General features: G+C 59.8%; 2 protein-coding genes across 3 annotated transcripts in view; both read right to left on the bottom strand.

Annotated features, from left to right (window-relative positions):
- The window catches only part of WASF2 (WASP family member 2), a 33,351-nt gene extending 29,521 nt beyond the window's left edge, over nucleotides 1-3,830 (bottom strand). For both annotated transcript variants that reach the window (XM_080632241.1, XM_080632242.1), the window contains exon 1: nucleotides 3,710-3,830. The gene's annotated coding sequence lies outside the window, so the exon portion shown is untranslated. The remainder of the gene's footprint in view (nucleotides 1-3,709) is intronic.
- A 9,714-nt stretch (nucleotides 3,831-13,544) lies between these two features.
- On the bottom strand, nucleotides 13,545-19,184 carry AHDC1 (AT-hook DNA binding motif containing 1). The gene has a single exon (XM_080632512.1). The coding sequence runs from the start codon at nucleotides 19,164-19,166 to the stop codon at nucleotides 14,232-14,234; it is 4,935 nt and encodes a 1,644-aa protein (XP_080488638.1). The 5' UTR covers nucleotides 19,167-19,184; the 3' UTR covers nucleotides 13,545-14,231.
- Nucleotides 19,185-26,722: the final 7,538 nt, after the last annotated feature.

Raw genomic sequence — 26,722 nt, 5'->3', positions numbered from 1 at the left:
GGGAGGATCTAGAGGAACTATTTCCCAGCCCATTACTGCAGCGAGGGTGAGCTCGGGCTGGAGAATGTGATTAAAGCACTGCACTGGGCTGAATGTGATCACTTCCTGTATAAGCTCCCCTTAGCAAACACTCCCTCTGAGGGCAATGGGCAGCGCTGGTCCCTCCCCTCCTCAAAAAGAGGGCATTTTGTTACACAGAGTTGCAAAAAGCCAAAGGAAGTGAACGTCACCGGGGTGGTTCTGCTCTGCACACTCATTTGCTTATTACCCAGAAGCCACTTCCACATGCCTTGTTTTACAACCACTCTTTATAAATACCTCCCAGATTTCAATACACGTTCATCTGTGGTAAGTAAGGGACCAATCTCACTAATATTGACTCTGAGAATAAACACTCAAAACACACCATTTCTTACTACAGGTCCCATTAGAAGCCAAAGCGCTGCTGCAAACAGTAATGCCCTATAAGACAGGCTGGGAAAAGAGTTACGTTTTACTTTCTACAAGGTGAAAGTGTCCCTTTTGCTTTGCTTCCTGCACATTCAGCACAGTGTTACTGTAGAAAGGAGCTGCTTTCACCCTCAGAAGCAGCTTTTGGCAGTGTGTGTCTCTGCTGCTGTTCCATTGTGGGCAGGGACAGCAGGAACTTTAGCCCCAACGCATGCAAACACAATCCTTTGCCTGCTTTGGGATCGCCTCATGCAGGGCACACAGCAATGTATTTTGCTCAGCTGAATGACCAAAGGCTAAGTATGATCATCAAACCTTACAGAGGCAAACTAGAAACCTTACATGAAAGATCTGAGACCACAGAGAGAAACTACCTAGAAGGATTAAACCTGAGCCTTCCATTTGTTGAAATCTTCCTTATTAGAGTCTGTCAAAGGAAACAAACCTGATTTGGGGGAAACATTAATCCTCAGAACCTTCTTTGTTCTTCCAGCACCAGAAAAGACTGAAATACACAAGCCAGGAGGTGGATTTGCTGCTGTAACTCTATTGCAGATGAGGCAATCGCTGAAGTTTTAACCCCTCCACCCACACTGCGTGATTATCTAACCTTTGTGAATGAAATCAACTTTTCCTAGACCAGCCCTGAAGAATGAGATATATTCAAAGTATGCTGAGAAACTGGGTTGGTCGTTCCCAGAAACATAGTATTCTTTTTAATGAATCACTGCTCACAGATACCTTCTGAGCTGGAACTTAAAAATACTCGTTTCTGTTCAGCGTGTCACATTATTCATCGGGAAACCAGTTTTATCCTCTGCTTAGGAGGACTCTACTATTAACTCATTACTCCAAACCCCAGAGTGATAACTCTAAAGACATTAGGGCTACAGTTCCAGTCTCTACTCTTCTTCACTAAGCCACTCCACAACTCAAACAGTACTTTGTACAACAAGGGGAGAGCTTATAACAGTCTTCCAGTGCCTAAAGAGGCTACAAGAAACCTGGAGAGAGACTTTGGAGAAAGGATGTAGGGACAGGACAAGGGGGAATGGTTTTAACCTGCCAGAGACTGAGATGAGCTCTTAGGCAGAAGAGGGTGCTGAGGTGCTGGCACAGGGTGCCCAGAGAAGGTCTGGATGCTCCATCCATGGCAGTCTTCAAGGCCAGGTTGGATGGAGCTTGGAGCAACCTGCTCTAGTGGAAGGTGTCCCTGTCTGTGGAGCTGGGTGAGCTTTAAGGTCCCTTTCAACCCAAACCATTCTAGGATTCTCTGAACCAGCATCTTCCTAGTTACAAAGCTTTGTAAAACCAGAGCACTCCTAGTGCAGACCAGAGAGAAGCTCAAGTGAGGAACTGGGAGTGAGCCCAGAGCCCAAGCTCAGGCAGTGGCATCACTGCTACTTTGTGAGGCTTGGAAAAGCCTGAGCAGCCAGCTTGGAAAGGGTGGATCTTCCCAGCTTCACCTTCAGCTGGGCTACCAAGAGCTGGTAAAACTGCTCCTCACCCCACACAGAACAAGGCTTTTAACCAAACAGAAAGACATGCTTTGGAAGGTAGAGGCCCATGGTTTGATCCCCAACCCGCCTAGGGACAATAGTGACAACCGTAGCTTGAGCAAAGCTCAGCATTAAGTGGAGCTTTAAAGCTTGGGTCAAGTTCTCTCATTCAAACTTGGTGTTTTCAAGCATAATCCTTAAACGAAGAAGCAAGCAGAGGCCTGCTCCTCCCCAGCCTCCTGGAAAAAGCTTGTCCTTGGCTCTGAATGCAGTGGGTTTCCAAGGGCACTCTATCAGCACGCTGCTGGTGGTATCAGTGGGGAGAATTTAGGTTTGGGTTGGTTATAACTGAATTTTGGGTTCAACTCTGTATGGGTTCCCATGACAAAACCCCACTCAAGGTCACTAAGGGGCACATCAGAATGCAAAGTGCTGCAATCTTGCAGATGGGTGGGAAACAGAACTATTCCCCTTCCGCACGTGACCAAGCTTGGAGACTCGGGTACTTCCCATAAAGCAACATCACCTCTGTCACAGGGAAGCACACCCACATGATGCTGGCTTCTCACATCTTCCACTTTCAACTTTTCCAGCTCATAAGCCATGGGGAAGGACACACAAGTGAGGGCTGGAGTGTTCCATCAGTTATGGGACCACTGTGTGCCACGGTGTACTTCATCATTAACATCATCTCATGGCCACCACATCTGGTCTGATCTAGGCAGAAGTGCCCAATTCTGTTGTTGCTACTCATGGAAGTAAACCAGTGATGCCAAATGGGAAAACTGTGCCAGGCAAAGAATACATCTCCAACAGGAAGGTCTTTAAGGTCAAATAATAGCTAACGCAGAGAAGCTGTAATCCCTTACCTTTCTTCATAGGACATCAGCTATTTGTATCTCAAAGGAGTAACCCCAACATAAACCTAATCACTGATGAGGTGCAATCCCAGGGATATTCCTTCACAACTTATTTCTTATTATATATGCTGTGACAGGGGGTTGGCGCTAGATGATCTTTAAGGTCCCTTCCAACCCAAATCACTCCATGACTATGGTTTGAGCACACCAGGAGCTCAGTGAATTTGACTAAACCACCCAACCCTAACCCATTACGCCTTCCAAAGCTTCTTTTCAGAGTGCCTAGGGATTTAATGAGGAAAACACTTTCCAGAGCATCCCACACAGCCTTACCCCAAGTAGTTGTGAGCTTTAGTTGATAACCAAGGGGCTTCCACAACTCTTTAGAGCACCCAGGCACCCTGAAGGGCGTAGGGCAGAAAGACAGGAGGGAGAAGGTGCTTCCACGAGCCTGTGCTCACACATTGATGTCAAACCCATCACACAGCAAAGGCAGGGAGGGACCCCCGTTCCCCAGCAGAGCGGTACCCCGCAGCACCCCCCTTTCTCCCCAGCTCACACAAGCCATTACCCCAGCACCAGGCTCTGCTCCCCTCAGGAGCAGGCAGCACCCCCTGCCCTGAGCCATGGCTCCGGAAGAGGCCGGGCCGGTGTCAGCCCGCGGCTGAGGCCGTGCTCTTGCTCCCGGCCCCATGCCGGGGCCCGGCCCGCCCCACACAGGAGCACCGCGGCCCGCACCTCCAGGGCTCACTATGTGGCAGGAAACACCGCCCGGCTCAGCCCAGGGCTCACTATTTGGCAAAGGCCTATCAACCCACCCCAGCGCCTCTATCTACCTCCCAGCAATAAGAGGCGGGCTGCAAGGCACGGGAAGTCCCCGCTCGCCCCGCTCGCACTCACCCCTCGCCGCGGCTTGTCCCCTTCGGCCCGCTCGGCTCGTTACCACCAGGGCGGGCCAGCCCGGCCGTCCGCCATTCCACAGCTCCCCCTCCCTGCCCTGCCTGCACCTGGCTCCGCCTCCTCCCGGCCGCAGGATCGCCGCGCCATTGGCCAGCGCGCCAAGGACGCTGCCACACTATTGGCTACACTGGCTGTCCATCAAAACCGCCCTACGCTACTTGCGTACGGAACTGGAGCAGCGGAAAACCCCACCCAAGGCGGCGGCGCAAAGAGAGTAAACAGGGAGGAACGTACCATTAGGAGAGGTAGGCGGGGGGAGCCTCGGGCGGGTTTGGGATAAATCCCAGGGGGACTTTCACCACTCAAACTCACAACATCTTTAAAACATGCATCTAATTCTGTGAGGGACACAGCTCAATAACCTTCCAGGTGGCTTTGGAGGAAACGAGTTTGTCTCTTCTGCCCTCCCCGGGAGAGCTCGCGTTTGGTATTGCCTTTCGCCTCTATGGTCTCACGTCCTGAGAGGAAAGTTCCACCTGGGGGAGCGGGGGAGTCACTCCAGAGCGGGAGGGGGCAAGTGGAGCTGGTGCGGGGGGGTGGCAGGTTGGGGGTCAGGGCTGGGAGCTGTGGGGCAGGAATGTGGAGTGGGGGTTAAGGGACGGGGATGGGGGGCAGGAGGAGGGAAGGTGAAGGGATGGGAGGCCCCCATTCACCTCCAGCCCTCAAACCAGGGCAGGGGGTCCCGAGACCCCATCTGATTCCAGCCCCCAAACCAGGGTTCGGGGGGGGGGGGGGGGGGGCATGGCTAAAGTGAGCCTGGTTTAAAGACTGAGGCTGGCAGTGGGACATGGGGATGGGTCCCACTCATTGCACATGGCCATGCATCCTGGTCCCCCCATCACTGCGCCACTGACAGGTCCTTGGCAGCATCCTGCAGCTCAGCCTGGTCCTCAGCAGAGCCAGGGTGATGCTCATGGCTGCAGAGCAGGGTGAGGGGTACGAGGACACCAAGCTCTGGATGCTCACAGTGCATTAAACCAAACCATGGGGATTAAATCACTGCTGCTCCCATTGAGAAGCCAACAGATCCATGTCATCACTGCCACAGGCATCACCGATGGGCACAGTCATCCTGGGTCTCTCTGTCACTGCTCCCATCCCCTTTGTTCCCTCCTGGGCACACACATGTGCTGCAAACACCCATTTCTTGCCCATTTTGCATTATCCCCCTTCAGTGCAATGCTCAGCACCTCGTGCTGCTCCCAGCACCCCTGGGCTCCCCATCCTGTCCCAACACTCCACATCCCAATCCTATGGGTGCAAAGCAAAGAGTGAGGTGCTGCTGGAGGCTGCTCAGCTCCAGGTTTTCCAGGCTGCCAGCAAGCTGTTCCCTTGAAGAAGAGCTGCTTCTATCTCAAGGTGTCACAGCCTCAAGGGAACCACCTAATCTGTATCTGCACTGCAACCTTTATCTCTCCCCGGCTGTGCGAGAGGCTCTGTTTATAGCTGCCAAATAATACCTGGTAAATTGCAGGAGCCAGCCCCCTCCCTGTACCCCTTGACACTTGTGTCTGTACAAGAGGGACGCTCTCGCCTGCCTGGTGCCTCTCTGCATCGTGCTGGAGGTAAAGGATGCTCTAGGGGATGGGGAAGGGCAGTTGGGCTGCTCCTGCCTCCCTCCTAAGTGGGCTCCAGCCACATCCAAGCCCCTGAGAACCCCCTGGCACAAATTGTTTCCCCCCCCTCCAGGTTCATCCCAATTCCTTTCCCTCAGCCTGGGCTTTGCTCCTGGGGAAATGAGGTGGGATCCAGCTTGTTCAGTCTCCTTTGGGGATGGGAAGAGGGGTCATCCTCCATGGTACCTTATCAGAGCCCATGTGCCAGCCTTACACAAGGGATGCAATAGGGCACATGGGATGAACAGGGTGTACAGGATGCCGGATACATGCATGGGATGCACAAGGTAGCTGGGACGCCATAAGGCATCAGGGATGGGCAGGGAGCACAGGACACAAGAGATGCACAGGATGCATGAGGTGCCTGGGATGCAGTGGCACACTGGGATGGATGGGATGCAGTGGGACACTGGGATGGGTGGGACGCACATGAGGTACCTGGGATGCACTGGGACCCCCAGGATGGGTGGGATGCACACAAGATGCAGTGGTGCAGTGGCACACTGGGATGGATGGGATGCACTGGGACACCCGGGATGGATGGCATGCACTTGGACCCCTAGGATGATGAGATACACTCGAATCCCCGGGATGGACGGGATGCACTGGGACCCCTGCGATGATGGGATGCACTTGGACCCCCAGGATGATGGGATGCACTGGGACCCCGGGATGATGGGATGCACAGGTCCCCGGGCCAGCGTGGCGCCGGGCAGTTGCTGTTGCGCTGACATTTCCTAATCAGCTGTAACCCCGGCGCAGAGCCGCTCGGGCTCGCTTTGCTGTCTTGTCTCCATGGAGACTCCGCAACCTTTGCTCACTCGTTAATGGTATCGCAGCAAACGAAACTCCAGCGCCACGGAACCTTCCCCTCCCGGCCCCGACAGGCACCCGCGCCTCTCACCTCCAGCTCTGGCCCCTCCCGCCCCTGGCGATGAAAGGGACGAGTCCTTGTTAGCGGAGGACCCGGCCACGCTGGGCAGAGACGGGGGCAAGCTCTGACGGTGGCGCGGGGAGGAGGGAGACGCCACCATCGCTGCCCAAAACACAGGCCCGGTGCTTGTATTGCGGTGTCAGCAAGGACGGGCTCTGCCCATGCAGGATACAGCCCCTTCCTGCCTGATACATTGAGCACGAGCCATTGGACCCCTCACTGCACCCACCCGAAAGCCGCCAGCACCCAACGCTCATGCTCAGGAGCAGCGAGCGGGAGCGAGCTCCATCCTCCCCAGTGTCCTGCTCTCACTGCTTCTGTTTTCACATTAACATGGGAAAGATGCCCATTACCTGCTTCCAGATAATGACTATGATTAGGCAAAGCTCTGCTGCCAGCCGAGATCTGAAGGATTTCTGTGCGCTCCAGCAGCGCTCGCCGGTGCAAAAACAAGAGCCAGAAAGCCTAAATAAAAGACTAAAGGAAGGGTGTGGGGAAGCAGCTCTAATGATGAGCTTTTGGTGCTGGTGCTGCTGGCTTCAGCCTGGCTATGGACTAGGTGGGATTGGAGAGGAGCTGCCCTGCGCTTGCACCCCATGTTTGAAAAGGGCTTGGCTGGAAATAGGGGGTTTTGAAGGCAAAACTCAATGTGTGCGCTTGGAAGGGGCACTGCAATGAGTGAGGTTGTCCTTGGGTTCCCCAGGCCCTGCAGGAAGAGCTGTGATGGGTGTCCTTGGGTATCTCCATCCCTAGACCTGGGTTCATGGGTACCTGGCTCAGCTGGACCCTCCTCATCCTCCTGCTCCCCTTACCAGAGCCCATGTTGATCTCATTTATGTCCCCACATGCCAGTACGCCTTTAACCCCTGCACCTCTGGGGATGTCCCTTAGCGTGTCACCGCATGGCACATAGCCCCAGCAAGCAGGGGGGACCACAGCCCCGTTTGTCCCCATCCTGCAGAGATGCTGGGGTGTCAATAGGGACACTCCCCTTCATCATGATGCAAGACCCTCACCCAGGCACCCACAGCCCCAGCACATGCTCAGCATCCATCTGTCCATAAGGATCCATCCCAGGCTGTCTGTGCGGAAGCAGAGAGCTCTGATTAGGCACAGTTCCCAACGATGGAGGCTTCTTCCTTATTTCTTCCCCCCTCAGTGATAACAAATAATGATATAATCCCCTTAATCCCTCCCCCAAGAGCAGGAAAGCTCTGCACTTCTGCCACTGCTGATAACCCACACAGCTGGGACTCCCAAAAACCATTTGGGCTCATGCTTTGCTCCCCAAAATGCCATGTCCGGCCCCTTGGCTTCCCCACATCACCTCCAGACCCCTCACCCAGCCCCACAGCCAGCATCGCCCCCGTCTCCATCCCGCAGGACACGGCTGGAAAAAGCCACCATCACCCCCCAGAGGGGCTCTGCTCCCCCTACAGCAGGGATGTGGTGGCGCCCCGGGGGCGGAGGGGGGGCGGGTATCCCCCTGCATCCTTCTGGTCCTCCCCACACACTTTAGTGCTTTGGTTTAGGAACATGGGTGCAGGCAGCATTGCCTCCCACTCTAGTGGGGACCCAGATCCTGTGCCCCCCACCCCATCAATGGGTGCTGGGAAGGAATCCAAGCATCCAGCAGCCAAACCCTCCTCCTTCCCTTGGACCCCAGCCTGCCCTGTGGACACAGCCCACCCCCTTGATGCCAGCTCCCCCCGAGGCCATCCTCATCCAGCCAGTATTAACAGCAACCCCTGCAATAGCCTTTGCTTTGATTCCCTGCCTTTGCTGGCCCCGGCTCTGCTGATCTCAGCTCCTCCGGCTCCAAAACACCTTTTCCAATCACTGGAGAGTGGAGACCTCTTGGAATGGCTTTGCCCTGGGCTGCCCCCGCCTCCCGCTGCAGCGCGCACCCACAGCACCCATGTGCCATGCGGCGAGCTGGGTGCCATCCGCCCCGGTGATTTAGAAGGCGCCAGGCTGGGCTTGATTAAACCCGAGTTAAAAGCCAGAGCCAGGGCACAGAGAGGGGGGATTAAATCGCTCGGGGGGGAATGTTAATGGACTCCAGAGCTCTCTGAACGGCTGGCGGCTGGGCTCAGGCCAGGCTGGGATGGATGGGGCCGGGCAGACGCAGCCCTGCGGCGGGTGCGATGAGCGCGCCGGGGCTCAGGGGGAGCTGCTGCGAGCGGAGGGGACGTGGAAATCTCTTCCAAGGGCCTTGCCCTTCCTCTGGGAGCAGCAGGGGTGGTCTGGTTCCTCCAACCGGGATCCGCGCTGCTGGCGCTGAGGCTGTTCGTGCAGCAGGGATGTGCGGGATGGCCCCGGGGAGCAACGGCATCACCCCACATCCCTCCACAAGGGTCCTGGGTGCGGACAGCGTGGGGTGGCAGCAGCTTTGGGGGACTACAGCAGGGTGGAAGGGGCTGGAGATGCTGGTGTTGAGGTGCTGGTGGCCTCGGCTCAGGGTGCTCCCCACTCCTGCTGCCAGATGCACTGGATTGCAGGTCTGACGTGGGAAATCGCCTCCCTTCCTTGTTAGCTTGTGATTAGCATGTCAAGTGGTTGAAGTTGGTGGGTATAAAGGATGCAAGCTAAGAATAATGGCTTCAATTTCCTTCACGGCACAGCCATTAATTTGAAGAGGAAGGGGGTGGCCAAGTCTTCTGGTCAGATCCAAGCAGAGGGATGAAGGCAGGGTCCTGCTGCTGCCCCCCACCCCGGCTCCCACTGCAGGGCTGGGGTGGGTGGCACAGCCCTCATCCTGCTCCAGGTACCAGCGGGTGGCAGCAGAGCTGGGTGCTGTGTGCTGGTAAGGGGGTGAGCCTGGCATGGGCATTGACATCCTATGTGCCAAAGGGATGGTGGAGCCAGGTCTGAATGTGCATTCATGTGCACCATCCCCTGCCCTGGCACATTCCTCATGGGATAGGGGGCATTTTCCCAGCTTTGTGCCCTTGGATCCGTCTCCATGCCATGGGCAGGCAAATTCCTGCCTTGTTTCCAAGGGGATGGAAAAAGCTGGAATGGTGGCACAGCCCTTCCTGCTCATGGCAGCAGCACAATGAGCTTCCTTCCAGCTCCACTCCCTATGGCTCTTGGGTCAGCCCTGGACTCCTCTTGCTTGGGATGTGGAGCATCCCTCCTCTCACTGTCCTTGCAGCATTCCTGGGCTCCGAGCAGCACCATCGCTTGCTCCAGCATCATTACCACCATGAGAGTCCAGAAACCTCCTCCCTGCTTCATTAACATCATAATTTCCATGACGTACAGGTACAGCCACATGTGGGGGACCAGGCTTCCCTTGTCCTGCTCATCCCATATCCCCTGGGCACTGTGTGGCACCATGCCTGGGTGCCCCCATAAGCATCTCTTAGAGGACTTTGCTAGAGAAATAGCCAAATAACCATTTCCCCCCTTTATTTTGACATCTTTTCTCCTTTTCTCCTGCTATCCCAAGCAACTTTTGCTGGTCAAACCCAGCAATCAGCCCCATCACGAGGCTTTTCAGCTTCTGAAGCAGCGCTCACTGCTCGAGAGGGAGAATTGAAGCTTAAAGAATAAGAACTAAATGAAGTCAATGAAATCAAGCTGTGCTCCAAACACTGGACATCCCTGTGAGGCTGTGGCCATGCCAGGCCATGCCTCCCAGTGGGATTTGCCTATCTCCCAGAGAGATTCCTTTCCCTGCTCACCCCAGTGCAGTACTTGTTTGTGCCCGCCTTACCTGGGCGTTAATGCAGCTGCAGTGGGTTTTGTCCTCCTTTAGCGCTGCTTTTTGTGACCTTAAATGGGGGGAAAAGACTAAATTTGATGGTTGTGGGAAGCATCGCTTTGGAGACAAGGAGGGAACGGGCATGAACCCCTAAAGACCCCCCCAGGAGTAGCATTATCCTTTAGGATGGGTGCAAGATGGGCAGAGCCATGGCATGGGGACCATAATCTCCTGCCTCAGTTTCCCCACTAAGCAATGTCAAGGTGGGGTTGGTATTTGATGCCCACCCGGATGAGAGCACAACATTGGGGTGATCCCCTCAAAGGATGGAAAGGATGGGAGGCAGCACTTGTGCCAGACATAAGCAGCATCCCCAGGGACAGCTCCAGCATCTGCTCCCATGGGCAGCATCCCAGCCTGGATGCTGGGAATGGCCCATGGGAACAATGGGGCTCACTGGGTGAAGCTCCAGCATGGGGCATTAGGGGTGCAAGTACCCCCCTGCAAGCCTCTGTGTCATCATGCACTTATAGAGCTCTTAGAGGGAGTGTGTGTGTGGGGTGGAAATAGAGCCTCCATCACATTCCCAGCCACCTTAACCTGGGATACAGGGACCGGCACACGCACCGCACCCCCCATCCTGCATTGAGAGTGGGTCTTAGGGGGGATGCATAGGACCAGGCTCTCTTTGCTGGTCCCTAAGGCCACCAGTGACATTGGGTCCCCCCCCCAGTGCTCTCCTTGCACAACATTGACATCTCCCTGGGCTGCGGCAGCGCTGGCAGCTCCCCCCCCCCCCCCCGCCATCAGTATGCACTGTGTGTTCCTCTCCATAGCAACCTCCTGCCTCCCCCCGGCCCCCCCATTGCTGCACAAGCACTTCACTGCAGCAGCCCTGACCCCGCCGGGATCACCAACCTCTCCCACCCACAGGTAGCTGGTCCCTCCCTCCAAACTCCCCCTCTCCTCTGCCAAAGGATGCTGCAGCCTTCATCTTCTCAGCCCTGGAAGTTGGATTTATTTGTGAGTGTTCTTTTGGGGGGCTTATTTTCCTCATTTTTGCACCTTTACAGTTCCCATCCGTCACCTCCATACGGTGGAGACTGTTTCCCCCCACCTTGGGTGCCCTATGGGTGCCAAAGGGGGTGGGCACCCATCCCACCCAACCAAGCAGTAACTGATTCACACACAGCCCTGAGCCACCCCATTGATGTCAACCACAGTGGGACTCCCCCTTCCACTGCAATTGGGCTGGATTCCGGCATTCCCCCCCCAATTCCAGGTGGGAACAGCCCCCTCCTGCCATCTCCCCTCCCTCCCCCAAAGCAAGAAGGCAGCGGCCATGGCTCAATATAGAGGATTCTTTTTAATATAAAAAAAGTGCCTATTAAAAATTCCTTCCTAAAGAACACAAAAACCAGGCGAGGGGAATGGGGGGGGGGGCACCGGGGCGGTTCTCTCTGGCTAGAGGTGGGCAGCATGGGGCTGTTTTGACCAAATATAGGGTGTTTTACCCCTGTTTTTTGTTAATTTTTAGCCATTTCAGGGCATTTTCCTCTCTTCTTGGTTGGGTTTGGGTTTTAGGGGCTCTTTTGACCAGATTTAGGGTGCTTTCCCCCTGTTTGTTGTCCATTTTTAGCCCCTCTGTTTTCCATGTTGGGTTGGTTTTGCACAGTCCACAAAGCTCTATAGAGCCAAACCCTTGGTGGGGACACACATGCATCACACATAGGGGGGAAAGAGGAGCCCAAAGGCCCCCACTGGCACCCACACACCCCCACACCCTGAGCTCATCACTGCATTGGGGACCACGGTGCCCCCCCTATTGCCCCATCCCAACCTCCCCACCAAAGGCTCTGGAATCCAGTTCTCTCCTGATATTTTTCCTCCTTTTTTTTTTTTTTTTTTTTTAATTTTCTGATGATTTTTTTTTTTGTTAAACTCCTTTTTTTTTTTTTTTTTTTTTCTCTTTTTTTCATACAAATTTGGGTCTTTGGGTGCATCCTGCCAAAAAACCCTCCCCAAAACCCCCCCTCCCACTCCCAAACCCCTTCTTCTTCAGCATCAGCATCATAAAAATAAGACCTCAAGTCCTGGGCATTAAAAAAAGGCAACGGAAAGCCACGGGACCCATGCGGGAGCTGCACACCACAAAACCACAGCAGAGGTACAGAATGCAATATACAAGACACGATTTATAATAAAACATTATATACAATAAATAGGTTATTGTTCCTTCTTTTTTTTTGTCTTTCTCATTTTTTAGGTCGATTTGAGCTGTAAATAAATCTTTACTCAGTGCATACGGGTGGGTTTTTGCTCTTCTCTCCTGCATATTCACCTCTCGGCCGCTCCATTGCTTCTCCCTCCGGTGCGTGGCTCTGTCTTTTAGTATTTAATGTGAATTTTCAGCTTTTTAGGATTTTTTTTTCTCCTTAAACATTATTTTTTTGTGGGTTTTTTTAAGCTTTTCTTCAAAAGTATTTACAATTGCTGGTTTTGTGCAGAAAATGAAAATTCCCTCCGATAAAAACCCCAAAAGGAAACGGTTAAAAGAGTCCCCTCCGAGAGAGAACGCGGCGCCGGCGCCACGGCCGAGGCGGGGGCCAAGCGGGGGGCGACGGGGCCGGGGTACCCCCCCCAGCAGTGCCCTCCTCTCCTCTCTGCTCCGGCAGCCAGGATGGGTGCTGTGGCTGGGGGGGAGAGGAGAGAGATGGGTCAGTGCCCCCCTGGGTGCCAGGGGGATGGCACAGTGATGGGGCACCCGCTCAGTGAGGATGGGGGACAATGGGGGTTAAGGGAGCCCATTCATGCACCCAGGGGTTTAGCACCCAGGTACCCATGGGGTTCTGCCCACCCTCCATCCAGCACCCACATACCCAAAGGTTTAGTACCCACATACCCAGGGGTTGGCATCCATGCACCCAGGGGTCTGGCACCCACGTACCGAAGGGTCTGGGGTTCTGCCCACCCTCCATCCGGTACCCAGGGATTTGGGGTCTTGCCCACCCCTCATTGGGCACCCACATATGCAGAGTTTTGGGGTCCTGCCCACCCCTGTCTGGCACCCATATATCCAGGGCTCTGGGGCACCCCACATCCCAGCTCTAGCACCCGGCACCCCACAACCCATGGTCCACCAGCCTGTATCCCAGCTCCATCCACCCACAGACACTGGGGTATTCAGGGTCCCCAGTCTGATGTTTGGCCATGGGGCAACACCCGGATCAAGTGCTTGCAGCCCTAAAGGGGCTGGGGGCACCCAGTGGGTGAACCTCACTGGGAACCCCATTGGAAAGCACAGAGCACCCAGCACCCATCCCCACCCCACCTTCCGTGGGTGCTGAGCACCGGGGGGGCACAGAGATGTGTTGGCACTTACCGGGTGACGGTGGCACCTCTGAGCCCCGCTGGCGAAGCTGCCAGAGCCTGGTGGGGGTCAGCGCTCCCAAACACCCATTGGCATCCATCCGGCATGGAAAGCACCCGGCGAGGGAGCGGACGGGGAGGGAAAACAAGAAGCAAAAGATCCCCAAAGCGGCCCTCCCGGGGGCAGCCAAGGGGCTGCCCTTGTCCCCTGGCCAGGCTGCGGGCAGGGGGCACCCACTGCTGACCCCCATGGCCACCTCCTGCCTGCGCCCTGCCTGCGCCCCTGGGCTCAGTGGGGCTGCGCCATCCGTCCATCCATCCGTCCGTCCGTCCGTCCGTCCATCCATGCGATTGTCCTGCTGCGGGGCGGGAGGAGGGCGGCATGGCCGGGAAGCAGAGCCAGGCAGTTGGCAGGCGGAGCGGGATTAAGTGCAGAGCAGGGAGAACATGGGGGGGGTTTCGCTCTTCGTCCGTTATTAATGTGTTTTTATCCTTTCATTTCACTTATTTTTGATATTTTTAAATATTTTTCTTTTTTTTTTTCTTTTTTTTTCCTTTTTTTAGATTTTTTTGGGTGTTTTTTGGGGTGTTTTTTTATAGAAAACAAACAAACGGTTCCAATCCCAGTTAAATACAGAACTTGAAAAGTGTTCCAGAAAAAAAGTGCTGGCTAAATTACCTCTGCAAAAGAAACACAACACAGAGAGAGGAGGGGGGGGACACACGATGAGGAGACCCTGTGTCCCCCAGCACCACCTCCCACCCTCACCTCCAGGCTGTCCCCCACCTACCCTGTAACAAAACCTCGTTGTCCGGTTGGCACGTCTGCAGACACTACAATGAGGTGACTGTAAAAGTGTCCTCGGGGTGCTGTTGCTCTACCATGGGTCCCAAAAACCCGCTCTTCTGGGTGGGGGCCATGACGGGGTGCCCTTGGGGTGCAAAACTGGGGTACCTGTAGTTGTCCTGCAGCTGCAGCATTGAGTCTCTCGGTACGGGGGAGATGTTCAAGTCATTGATCAAGGGACAAGCGTAGGGACCCCGGTGATGAGCCCGCGACATCTCCAAGGGCTCCTTCTCGCCCTTGGAGGGGTGGGTGCTGCTGGGGCTGCTCAAGTGGGGGTTCAGGCACGGGGGGTCCGTCCTGCCCATGAAGTCTACCAGCATCCCGGCCCCTGCTTTGCCGTCGTACGAGGGGCTGCGGGTGCTGGCGTTGGGCGAATACCAGTACGGGGGGTTTTTACAACTGGGGGACTCGTAGTGCGCTTGAGGCATGGGGAGATCGCGGCAAGCCAAGTGCGGGGCCTGCGGCAGGGCCCCCCCCTGCATGCTGTGCTTGAGCGAGTCGCAGGCGGGCAGCTTGCGCAGGGCGCCCGCCCGCAGGTCCTCCTTGAAGGCCAGCGTTGGCGAGCAGTTGGGCGAGAAGGCTTTCTGCAAGCCGGCCTCGAACACCGTCTGCTGGCCCGGGGCCGCCAGCTGGGGCGGGAGGGCAGGGAAGTGCTTGCTCTCCAAATCCGGCTGCCCCAGCCCGGGGGAGTCGCTCTGGAACCCCTGCACAAAGGTCCCATCCGAGGGAGTGGAGGGGTTCATGGAATAGGGGCCGGCGTAGTCGCAGGGGTCCCGCTCTCCCACCCCGAAGCCCCGGGACTGGGAAGGCAGGGGGGACATGCTGCTGTCCCCGCTGTAGTAGTCCAAGCCCAGGTCCGTGCTCTCCTGGAAGAGGGGGTTCACTGCTTGCGACTTGGTGTGGAACTTGGCTTTGCCCGTTCCCCTCTCCTTCTTGGAGGCACAAGCCCCCCGGGAGCCCCGGGGCTGCCGGGGTCCTGTGCTCCTCTTGGAGGGGTACACGGAGGAGGAGGAGGAAGAGGAGGAGAAGCTGAGATGGGAAGTGTCGAACATGTCCACCTTCTTCCGCCGGCCTCGCCCGGGCTTGGAGTTGCTCTGGAAGAGGACGCTCTGGTTCCAGTTGTAGCCTGGGGCGGAAGATGCCTCATTCCAGTCCATCATCAGCTTCTCCAGGCTGGAGAGGCTGGACTGGCCCTCGCTGGAGGACGCCTCGCTGTTGGCGCGCCGGTAGCTGGCCGGTTGGTTGAACTGCGTGCTGTCAGAGGAGGACTCGGAGAAGGTCTCCGAGACCGTTTGCTGCTTGGCTTTCTGCGGGGTGTAGTTGGAGATGTCCAGGATGACGTTGGGCTCATTGAGGTGACACTCAAAGCCCGGGTTGTAGAGCTGGCTGAAGGCCTCCGAGCTCCAATCCAACCCGCCATAGCCCTGCCGGAAAGCCCACGGCGCGGCGCTGGGGAACTGCCGGCAGTTCTCGGGGGAAGGCTGGAAGGAAGCAGAACCCTTGGGCACCATGTAGCCGCCGGGGGACACGGTGCTGGCGCGGCTGTCACAGCGCAGTGGGGTGTGCGCCGCGCTCGAGAACTGCCCCCCTTGCTCCGCGCTGTTGAAGAAGGCGGCTTTGCCCAGCGGCAGGCTGGGACCCGCTGTCTGCGGCGCGTAACCGGCGCTATGGGCGCTGCTGGGCGAGGACGGGAGGCTGCTGCCGCTGCCGTAGGCGAAGCTGCAGTCCTTGCTGTTGGGGCAATCCTGCGCTGATGGGTACTGCTTCCCCGGTGGGAACACGCTGGCCGGTGCCACGCTCTGCCCAGTGCCATAGCTGCTGTATGGGGAATAACCTGGAGCGCCACTGGCCGCTGGGTGCGTAGTGGGTGATCGGGATACAGCTGAGGGTGGTGCCAGCTTTGGGAATGCCTCGGCTCCCCGGCATTCCGATGACCCTTGGGCTACGCCATAGCCGGCACTGGCAGCGGCACGGCCGGGTGGGAATGCCGGCCGGCCCTGCATGGCCGCATGGAAGGCAGCCTCGGCACCAGAGGTCGCCGCGGCCACTTTGCCACCACGCGCTGGGTACGCAGCCAGGGCCCGCTGCCCCGGCAGAGCCGCCGGTGGAGACGTGTAGGCAGCTGCTGACTTGCGGGACTCGGAGCGCGAAGCCGAGAGGGCAAAGTCCAGGAGGTCGGAGGAGTCATCGGAGTCCAGCAGGGAGCGGAAGTACCCGGTGAAGAGGCTGTGCCGCTCCGGACCAGCCTCCGCCTGCGAGGACACCGCGCTCCCACCATAGAAGCCAGCCCGGCCGGAGGAGCCTGACTCCAGCCCGGCACCGTGGAACGGTCTCGCCTCAGTCCCGTGGTAGCCACCGTTGCGGCCGGGCTGGCTGCTGGGGTGCCCATGGTGGGGTGCCCATGGGCTGCCCTTGTCCCCCCCGGCTCCCCACTCGGCGGGGCCGTCACCAAAGCTCTGCCCAGGGTTGGGCTCGGGGAACAAAGCCCCGTTCTTGCGAGCCCGTCGCTTCCGCTTGGGTTTGCCCACAGGGTCGGGCTCCGGGCGGCCCCGCTTGCGCGGGTGCACGGCGTCGGCGTGGAGGGCGCTGGGGGCTTTCTTCTTCTTCCCGATGCCCTCAAAGAAATCACTGAAGGAGCAGCGGGCGGCACGGGCAGCGTGGCCCCCCCCGCGCCCGCCGAAGCCCCCCGCTTTGCCGCCGCGCCGGCGGAAGCCCTGCACGCGGTGCAAGAAGTGGGAGATGCTCTGGGTGTCGGGGGCCTGGTGGATGGACTCGGGCTCGCTTGGGGTCCAGCAGCGCGGCGGCGAGCAGCGCCCTGAGCACTGGCTCTGCCGGTTGAGGAATGCCAGCTTGGCCAGCACATCCGAGTAGTCGGCTTTGCTGTCGTTGGTGTCGGCGATGTAGGAGGGCTGGGGGGAGGCGAGCTTCTGCTTCCTCCTCCTCCTCTTCTTCACCTCTGGGGTGGGCTCCTTAGGCTTGGCTTGACCCAGCAGCAGGTTCTTCGGAGGCCTGCCCCGCTTGCGCTTCAAGATGATGGGCATTTCGCCCGGCGGGAAGACCACCACCACGTTGCGCCCGTTGTTCTTCATCTTGAGCAGCGGCGTGGGCTCCATGGAGCTGCTGGCCGCCAGCTCCTTGCCCTCCAGGTTCAAGTTGCTGCTGAGCGATGACACCTTGTAGGTAGTCTTGTTCCTCCTCCCCAAGGACACGGGGATCTTGGCCATCTTCACCACCATCTTCCTCACCCCCCGGCATTTGGTTTTCTTCCCCATCCCAGGGGCTTTGGGCACCTCATCGGGGTCCAGAGCGGTGGGGGGCGGTGGCGGTGGCAGCAATGGGGCGCTGGGCTCCTCGGCACCGGGAGGCACCTCGGCGGGCAGGGTGAGCGGGGACAAGCCGCGGCTCTCAGGGGTGACGTCCACGCGTCGCCCTCGCCCTGCCCTCCTCCGGCGGCACAGCATCTTTGGCTTGTCTGTCCGGCGCAGGGCGTACTTGCGGTGGTCCTCACCGCAGCGCCCGGCCCCCCGGCCCCCGCAGGGACCCCGCTTCACCACGCTGCCCAGGGGGCACCCCCCGAGCTGGGGCTGCAGCCGCAGCGGGTCCCCGGCGCTCGGCTGCGCCTCCAGCAGCTCCGACATGGAGCCCAGCGGCTGCGTCTCCATCAGCGCGGGCTCCGTGGGCAGCAGCGGCGCGCGAGCATCCAGCAGCGGCGGCTCCAGCGCCCCAGGCAGCGGCTCCAGCGTCTGCAGCCCCAGCGGCTCCGCCAGCGGCTCCAGTGACTGCAGCTCCAGGGACTCGGATAAAGGCTCCAGTGACTGCAGCTCCAGTGACTCGGAGAGCGGCTCTAGCGACTGCAACCCCAACGGCTCCAGGTTCTGCAGCTCCAGCGACTCCGGCAGCGGCTCCAGGCTCTGCGAATCGAGCAGCTGCGGCTGCGACTCCAGGGACTGGGAATCCAGCAGCCGGGATTGGGAATCCAGCTCTTGGGCTGGCAGCAACTGGGGCTGTGGCTCCATCGCTTGCGCCTCCAGCAGCTGCGTCCCCGGGCATGCCAGGGAAGCCAGTTCATTGAGGATGTCTGCCTCGGCCAGGTCCGAGTAATCGCCAGCATCAGTCTGGGAGCAGCTGGCTTCCTCTGTGGATGCTTTGGATGCTCCGCTGTGACCAGGGGGCTGCGAGCTGCTTCCCCCCCCACCATCAGCGTCTCCATCATGGGCCGGGGGCCGGGGGTGCCGCGGCGGCTCCGCTTTGCAGAGCACCCCCCGCTCCTCAGGGCTGCGGATGCTGTTGGCCAGGGAGGGCGAGGAGAAGAAGCTGTACTGGAGATCACGGTCGGTGGGCAGCAAGCGATTGTCCTCATGGCCACCACCACCACTGCCACCACCACCGCGGATGCTGCTGCAGGCGAGGTGCACCCCGCTGCTCTTGAGGTCCTCGGAGAGGCGGTTGAGGTCCTTCATGATGTCGATGAGCTGCACCACGGGGTGGAGGTTGATGTGCCCGTTGCCGCACTTGCTCCGCAGCAAGGCGAGGATGCTGTCAATGTTGCAGCGGCCCGAGGCCAGTGTCACGTTGGGGAAGGTTTTAGGCGCCTGGTCCCGGGCAGCTGCTTCCTCCGTGCTCCCGCCCAGGATCCGGGGCTCGCCGGCACAGCCCAGCAAGTCCTCTGCCGCCTTGGTGCCTCCGTGCACGCCCTGGCAGCGGTCGGCCGGGTCGCCGTGCAGCAGCGAGCCCGTCTGGTGCTCCCGGCACGATCCCTCGGGGAAGCTCAGCACGCTGCAGGATAAGGCCTTTTCCGCCGGGCACGCCGGGGGCCGCTGCGCAGGGTGTCCGGGCGGGTAGAACTTGGGCTCTCGGACGTAGTCTGGGGAGCCACGGACAACGCTGGTCGTTACCACTGGGCCCGGGGGCTTCACACGCATCCTGACCTCCTCCTCCCCCGCGGGACGCTTGGCCGAGCAGTTGCTGACATGGGGGTCAGGGATGGTGGCACTGGGACCTGTTGTGGGGCAGAGAGAGGGGGGACAGTGAGGGTCCGTCCCCACCACCCTCATTCACCCCCTGCTCATCATAGGGAGGAAAAGACCTTTAAGATCATCCAGTCCAACCATTCCTCATCACTAACCCATGGCACTGAGGCCTCGTCTCCACGGGCTGTGAACCCTTGCAGGGCCGGTGCCTCCAGCCCTGCCCTGGGCAGCCTGTTCCAATGCCTGAGCACCCTCTGGGGCAGGAATTGTTCCTCAGCTCCATCTAAACCTGCCCTGGTGCAGCTTGAGGCCAGTTCCTCTTGTCCCATCCCTTGTTCCTTGGGAGCAGAGCCCAGCCCCTCCTGGCTCCATCCTCCTGTCAGGCTCCTTCCACACTGGGAAATGGGGTCTGGACCATCCCCAGCAGCAGGACCGCCCCTGCCAGCCCCAGCTTCAGCCACCTCCAAGGTGTGGGAGTGCCTGTGGGGGTCTGGGCTGCCCCATCCTGCCCTATGGGGCAGGGCTGTGAGGTCCAAGGGCATCACTGTGGGTCCAGGGCTGGGACTTACCCTCAGCTTTGCTGCTGCTCCTCCTATTGCACTTGAGCTCTCTGCAAAGGAAGGGGTGCTGAGGGTTAGCCCTGAGTGTCAGGGGTGGGGACACACGCACAACACCTCTGGGTGCCCACGGCTTCTCAGCACCCATTCCTACAGGGACATAGCAAGGGGCCGATCCTCCCACATTCCCACAGCCCAGAGGGCAGTGCCCGCCCATCACCGTGGCGTCGGGGCGGGGCCGGGGGAAACGGGAGTTGAGGCCGGGGGGGGGAGAGAAATGCTGCCTCCGACGTGGGACACAGAGAGGACGGGTTTACCCAGCCCCTTATCCCCTTTCCCACCCCACCACCACCACAACGATCCCCTCCGGGGGCCCGGGAGGCGGGGACAGGCGGGGGCCCTACGGCCGCGCAGCCGCTAGATGTCCCCGGTGAGCCGCGCTCCTGCCCGGCCAAGGGACATGGGGAGATGGGGGGTCGGGTCCTTGCCTATGGAGGTGGCTCAACACGTTCCTCCCCCCCGTTCCCTCCTTCCCTCCCACCCATGGACACCCTCCGAACCCCGAGGGGACCCAACCCAGCGCCTGCAGCCCCCGAGTATACCCTGCCTCAGTTTCCCCTTGCTGGCAATGGGAGGACAAGTGAGGTCCTATGGGTAGGTAGCAATGCCTGGCACCTAATACAGGGCCCATCATACTATAGCGGGCTGCCCCACCCTGCGGGCCACGGGCTTTGCATTCGCACCCCCCCCCCCCCATCGCTAGGGATGCTCTGCAGCCCCCCACTCCCATCAAGGCAGGGATGGGCAGCAGGGTTTGGTGCCAATCCCCTCCATCCCCAGTATAGCCCCTGATCCCAGGGGCAGGATCCCTGCGGGGTACCTGGTGCGCGGGTGCTTGCAGTGCAGGTTCACTCTGAAGCTCCTGCTGTCGCCGTCGCTGCCAGGCTGGCAGGGACCCGAGCCCTGGGTGCACGAGAACCACTCTGCTGCCGGGCTGGCACCGTTCTCCAGTGCGACCGAGCTCCCATCTGCTGAGCAAAGCACAGAGAGCCCCGGGGGTCAGCCCGGCACCCGCTGCCCCGTGCTGCTGTGGGTGCCCGCAAGGCTCTCCATGGGGATCCACACAGAACCAGGCTTGGAAAGGACCTGAAGACTATATTGTCCCCTCAGCCCCATGGTTTGGGGACCACCATGAGATGCCCAGTCACAGAGTGGCGTTTTGGGGCAGGACACCCCTTTCCTCCCTGCCCATCCAAGACAGGGCTTCTCCCCATACACATGCACGCATACATGTGCATGCACCTCTGCCTGCTCTGGGCACGCAGGCACACACATCCAAAACCGGGGCGCACAGTGGAGCCCCCCCAACCCATCGCAGCTCTCCCCATGCCAGCACAGCCGTCTGTTCCCCCCTCCCAGAGCCATGTGAATGCCTGCCTGTTGGCTCCCTCCCCCAGCACACACCCGCAGACACACACACGCAGCCGCTCGGCGTGATCCAGGCTCTTCCCGGTGTCTGGATTAGCGTGACAACTTATCAACAAGGCAGGGAAAGAGAATTCAAACCTGTCAGTCCATCCGCATCCCCCCCCTTCCCGCCTCCCCGCCAGCCCTTGGGTACAGCGTTGGCACCGAGGAGATGCGGGCACCTCTCCGCCAGGGTAGAGTTACACCGAGGGCAACGTGGAGCAGGAAAATATGTGCTCGAAAGACCAGTCTGGTCTCTGATGGAGCTGCTCAATGTGCCCGGAGAGCTGTTGGAGGGGAGGCAAGGCAGGAAGGAAGCAAACGGGAGCTTTTCCAGCACAGCCGTTGGGAGCTGGTCCCTGCCGCACACGCTGCACACAGCTCCATGGGGAGGACTGGGGTGTTGTAGGGCGCATCCCTGCGCTGATGTCCTCCCATGTGCCCATGTGGATGCACTGGCAAACCCTATGGGATGCCCATGGCGTTTCCAGTGGGCACCCATCAGCATGCACCCACGGGTGCTGGAGGCGGTGGGCGAGTCCCCCCTGCCCTGCCCCTCCAGCCACCTCTTACCCTACAGTAGCTCCTGCCCCATCTCTGCTGCCATCCCCACCACGTGTGCAGTGCCAAGGCACTCCTCCCTCCCCATAAACCACCACCACTGTGGACCACCTTGCACCTCACCGTGGGGATGGGCAGCACCCACCATCCCCATGCTCCCCAGCACCCAGCCCCAAGCCATGGGATGCAGGATAGGGGCTGCAGGGGGGGGCAGGATGGTGGCCATGCCACGGCACTCACTTTCACCTCCCTGCTCAGCCCCAGGCAGGCACCACATGTTTCGCATTAGGCTCTCCGGCCCTCGCCATTCCTGGCTTGTTCACCAGGGGAAGGGCCTTTTCCCTTCTCTTTTTTTCCCTTTTTTTTTTTTTCTTTTTTCCCTTTTTTTCTCCCTCTCCTCCGTGGTTACAAAACACCAGCCGAGACCACACAAGCGAGGAGGGATGGAGGAGAGAGATAGATGGGCGCTGCAACGGGGCTTTGGGGGGGTGAATAAGCGGGGGGGAAGCTGGTGAGATTGCAGTCACCTCCACTTCCCAGCTCCTGACCCCGCAGCCCTGCAAAGATAACAGCCCCCAAAGAGTGCTGACTCGCCTCGCAGAAATCCAATATCCTCGCCTGGTGAACTAATCGACTACCTGGGCTCACCCCCTCCCCTGCCCGGGCTTAATCCTACTGCTGCAAAGCTTTAATTAGTTGAACGGTTTCAGGCTTGATGGCGGTGAGCAGCGTGGTCAAACCCCCCCCCCCCTTCCATCCACAACAGGGCTCCTGCTTGGGTGGCATCGTGATGGTTTGGGGCACCAAAACCCTCCCCCTGTATCCCCCGAGGCTGCCCGCACCCACCCGCGCCCCTCAGGGCTGGTGATGGAGGAGGGGGGACATGGACGGGCTGGCTTGGCACCGGCGCGGCGGCAGCTCGCAGCGCAGGGACAGCCCTGCAAGACACGGACGTGGTTTGGTGCCCGGCTCTGAGGCCACCCAGACGTCGGGGTGGAGCCGGAGATGCCATCGGGAGACAGGCCGGCGGCGGGGACACGCCGCACAGATGGGGACACGCTGGCTTGCTGCCTCCCACCCCGCCCGCAGCACCGGGGATGGGGTCCCACTCCCACCCAGCGCTCGCTGGAGGGGTTGGGGTGGCCCTAAACACCCCCATGTAGGTGTGTGTGGGGCTCTGGACACCCCATCACCCCTGTTCTGGTCCCTTGTGTGTGCACAGCACATCTGGGGTGGTGCGGAGGTGCCCCCCCGCACACACATCAGGGGGTGTCCCAGCCTTGTGCGTGCCCTTGCTGCTGGGCAGTGCCTCTCCCTTGCACACAGCGGGGGCACGGTGGAGGTTGCCCCCCTTGCACACGCATATCAAGGGGTGCACCGTGGGGCAGGTTCCTTGTCCCCACCGCCCGCCGCTGTCCCCGCGGTGCCCTCGCCTGCTCACCCGCACCCCCACGAGTCCTCCCGGCCCCGTCCTGCTGACACCAATGGAAAATCCCCTCCAGTGACAGCTTCCTGGCAGCCGCTTCCCAAGGTTTCCAAGGGTTTCCGTGTTCCCCAGCCAGCCCGCCCCCCAACCCCCCCGGGCCAGTGCGGGGGGTCGGGCAGCAGGAGGACCCCTCCTGCCTTCATCCCCACCACCCTGCCCTCAGCATCAGTGCATGCGTGTCCTGCTCCCTCCTCTTCCTCCCCATGCACTGGGCATCCCCTGCCCTCCTCTGGCTCCCATCAGCAACAGGGTGATTTGGGATCCCACCTAAGGCACCCACCTGCCTTGGGGACCCACTGCCTTGCACAGAGGGGTGGGCACAGACCCCTGCTTTGGTTGTCGCCCCAAGTGTCACCATGTCCCCCCGCTGCCTCCTGTGCTGTGCTTGTCATTAGAAGACAGAGCAGATGGTGCCTGGGTTTCATCTTAGGTAACAGGTCCAGCCTTGCTGCTTGGCCGCCAGCTCCTTTCATGGGGCTACCAGTCACCGGAGCAGCGGCTTTTTGGGGTTCCTCATCCCCAGCAAGGAGCTGATGTGGGAACACGTCCACCCCCCAGCGCAGTGCCGGGACGCGGCGCTGCTGTGGGAGGAGATGGAGATGCTGGGAAGGGCTCAGCTGGTTCAAGGTGAACACATCTGGAAACATGGCCCCAAGGGAGAGCTGGGGCTGGGATCCATCCTCCCACATCACCCCTGGGTGCCATGTCCCAGGGTCAGGCTCAGGCACCCACCCTGGCACTGAGGACGGGGCCCTGGGACTGCTGGGTTATAAAGCCGGGGGTACCTGTGGGTTTTGGCATCCCACAAGGGGGGGATGTCACCTCAGTGCCAAACCAGCTCCGAAATCCCTGGGAATGCTGATGCCCCCGTGCTGCTGGGGACGATGCTGCTGTCACCAGGATGCTGGTGACATCCTCCAGACCTGGTGGTCCTGGAGCTGGTGGGACCCTGGATGGGTCCAACCCTCAGCCCTCTAATGTGTCACGATGCCCTCGAGGTGGGCAGGGATGCAGTGGAACCATATCCCCTGCACGAATCATCCCTGGGGCAAGGACCATCTCCCTTGCAAAGAAGACATCTGCCCTGCAGTGCCCATGTCCCCTGCCACAAGCCTCTCCCCTGCAAGATCCACGTCCCCTGCCACAAGCATCTCCCCTGCAGTGATAATTCTCCCCTGCAATCACCTCCCTCTGCAAGAAGCCATCTCCCTGTGCCAGGACCCTCTCCTTCTCCTCACAGACCCGCCTGGCTGCAGCTACCAGGGTAAATGGGACCGCGCTTCCCTCCATGCCCCCCAGCATCACCACCCAGCGCGCACACAGCCCCTCTCCACCCCATTGCCCTTCACCCCACAGGGGTGTGACCCCGCTCCGTGGCTGGGGGTGGTTGTGGGGCCCGGGGGGTGCCTGTGGGAGGGGAATGGATGACAGATGGACTGCAGAGATGGTGGCACCTCGTCCGGCTGGAGCCCGGAGCCGCGGTTCAGGGCTAAATTTAGCTGCTTCCCTCGGTGCCAGCTTTGTTCCCCCGCCCCGGCGAGCAGCCGGCCTGGCCCCCTCCCCTGCCCTGTGCCTGCCAGGGGTGGGGGGACACCCAGCACCCCCCTTTTGGGGTACCAGGCGCTCTTCGGGGTACCCGGTACTCCTGCACCCACATCTCCCTGCTGTTGCCACAGGGTGGCTGGGTCCCAGCACGCCCCAGGCCCCCCCCTCAACGCGCCGCAGGCCTGAGGCTGCGCAGATGGCCGCGGCCCCCCTCTCCGCGCTCCCTGTTATAGCCACAGCATGAGTCACAGCCCCGGTGTGTCCCTGCCCATGCCGGGTCATGGAACACCGCGGATGGGGCTCCGTCCGCTGCCAACGCCACCCGCTATGCGCCCTGTGGCACCCAGGGCGGCTCCGCAGCCCCCCGGCACCCTGTGGGGACCCCCGGGAGGCGGTGCTGGGGTCCCGCTGCCTGCGGGCGCTGCAGGGCCGCGGTGAGGTGCGGGTTAACGCCAAGCGGGGCCGGGATCCTGCGAGGCCAGTAACATTTGGAAGGCGCCAGATGGATCCGTGCCCATGCCGAAGGCACAGCCACGCTCCCCCGGCGCTGGGGCTGGGGGGCTGCCCGGGCCGGCAAAGGGGCTCCCGGCGGGATACGGGAATGCCGACCATGAGCCCAGCGGGGGTCCCGGACCACCCTGCACCCATCAGCACCCCTTTGCTTGCAGCCCCACCACAGCGGGGGCCGGCATCCCCACTGCACCCCGTTGGTGGCGAGGTGGGACTGGGGGGTCTGGGCGGGGGGAGAGCAGCCGGTTGCCTCCCTTGGCCAATTTTAGCAACTGGCTAGACAAGAAGAGCAGAAGGGGCCGGGCAGGATTCACTGGTGTCGGGGGGGTTGGGTGGATGGGGTTTTTTTCTATTCCCTTTTCTTTTTTCCTCTCTTTTTTCCCTGTTTTTTTCGTTTGTGGGAGGCACACACGAGTTGAGCGGAAACTCCTGGCTGCAGATCCTGTTTCCTGGGAGATGCAGCGTGGTGCAGGGCCGGCTGGGGCCGAGCTGAGGTGTGGGAGCCACTGGGGATGGTGCCAGCGCTGGTGCGCCAGGGTAGGGGTGTGGGGAAGAAGGGGAGGGGCAGCATCTTGGCACCCTGCGTGTAGGGGTGGGCATGGAGGGGATGCATCCACTGGTGTGGGTTGTGTGCACAGGTACATGCATGGAGGAAGGATGGCGCACACACGGGTGCAGACAAGCACAGGTACATGTGCACGTGTGCACCTACCTGGGTGCAGGGGCACCCGTGGGTATAGGAGCATGCAGCATGCACATAAAGGATGCACATGTGTGTGCACACAGGTACATGCGCATCTACCTGGGTGCAGAGGCACCCATGGGTATAGGAGCATGCAGCGTGCACACAGATGGGTGCATACACGTGTGTGCACAGGTGCACGCACACCTACTGAGTGCAGGGGTACCCACTGGAACATGCAGCATGCACACAGAGGGTGCACATGTGTGTGCATGGTACAGGTACATGCATACCTACATGGGTGTCCCCACAGGAACATGCACAGGCACTGGTGTGCACACAGATGGGTGCACACGTATGTGCACAAGTACACGCACACGAGTGTGCAACGTGCACAAGCAGGATCACACCAACACGGTACAATACACCACCATGCTCCTGCACCCTCCCTGCCATGCACCCAGGGACTCACAGGCCCCCAAAACAGCCAGGGGACCCCCATCCTATGGGTACACACAGAAGGCCATTGGCAGCTCATTGGATTCTGCCCCATTCAGAAGAGATGGCTCCAAAACACCCTTTTCTCTGTTTTGGGGCTGTGGTGGCCCCCAAGGAGCTGAAAGGTTGGAGCACTGTGGATGTGGGGATGAGTGGGGAAACTGAGGCAGGGAGCAGGGCAGGCAGTGCCTGTGGTGTGGAT

Source organism: Psittacula echo (genome assembly GCF_963264785.1).
Source record: "Psittacula echo genome assembly, chromosome: 21".
In the NCBI taxonomy this organism is placed as follows: domain Eukaryota; kingdom Metazoa; phylum Chordata; class Aves; order Psittaciformes; family Psittacidae; genus Psittacula; species Psittacula echo.
Note: the sequence above shows the minus strand (reverse complement) of the source record. Positions and strands in the feature narration are given on the sequence as shown.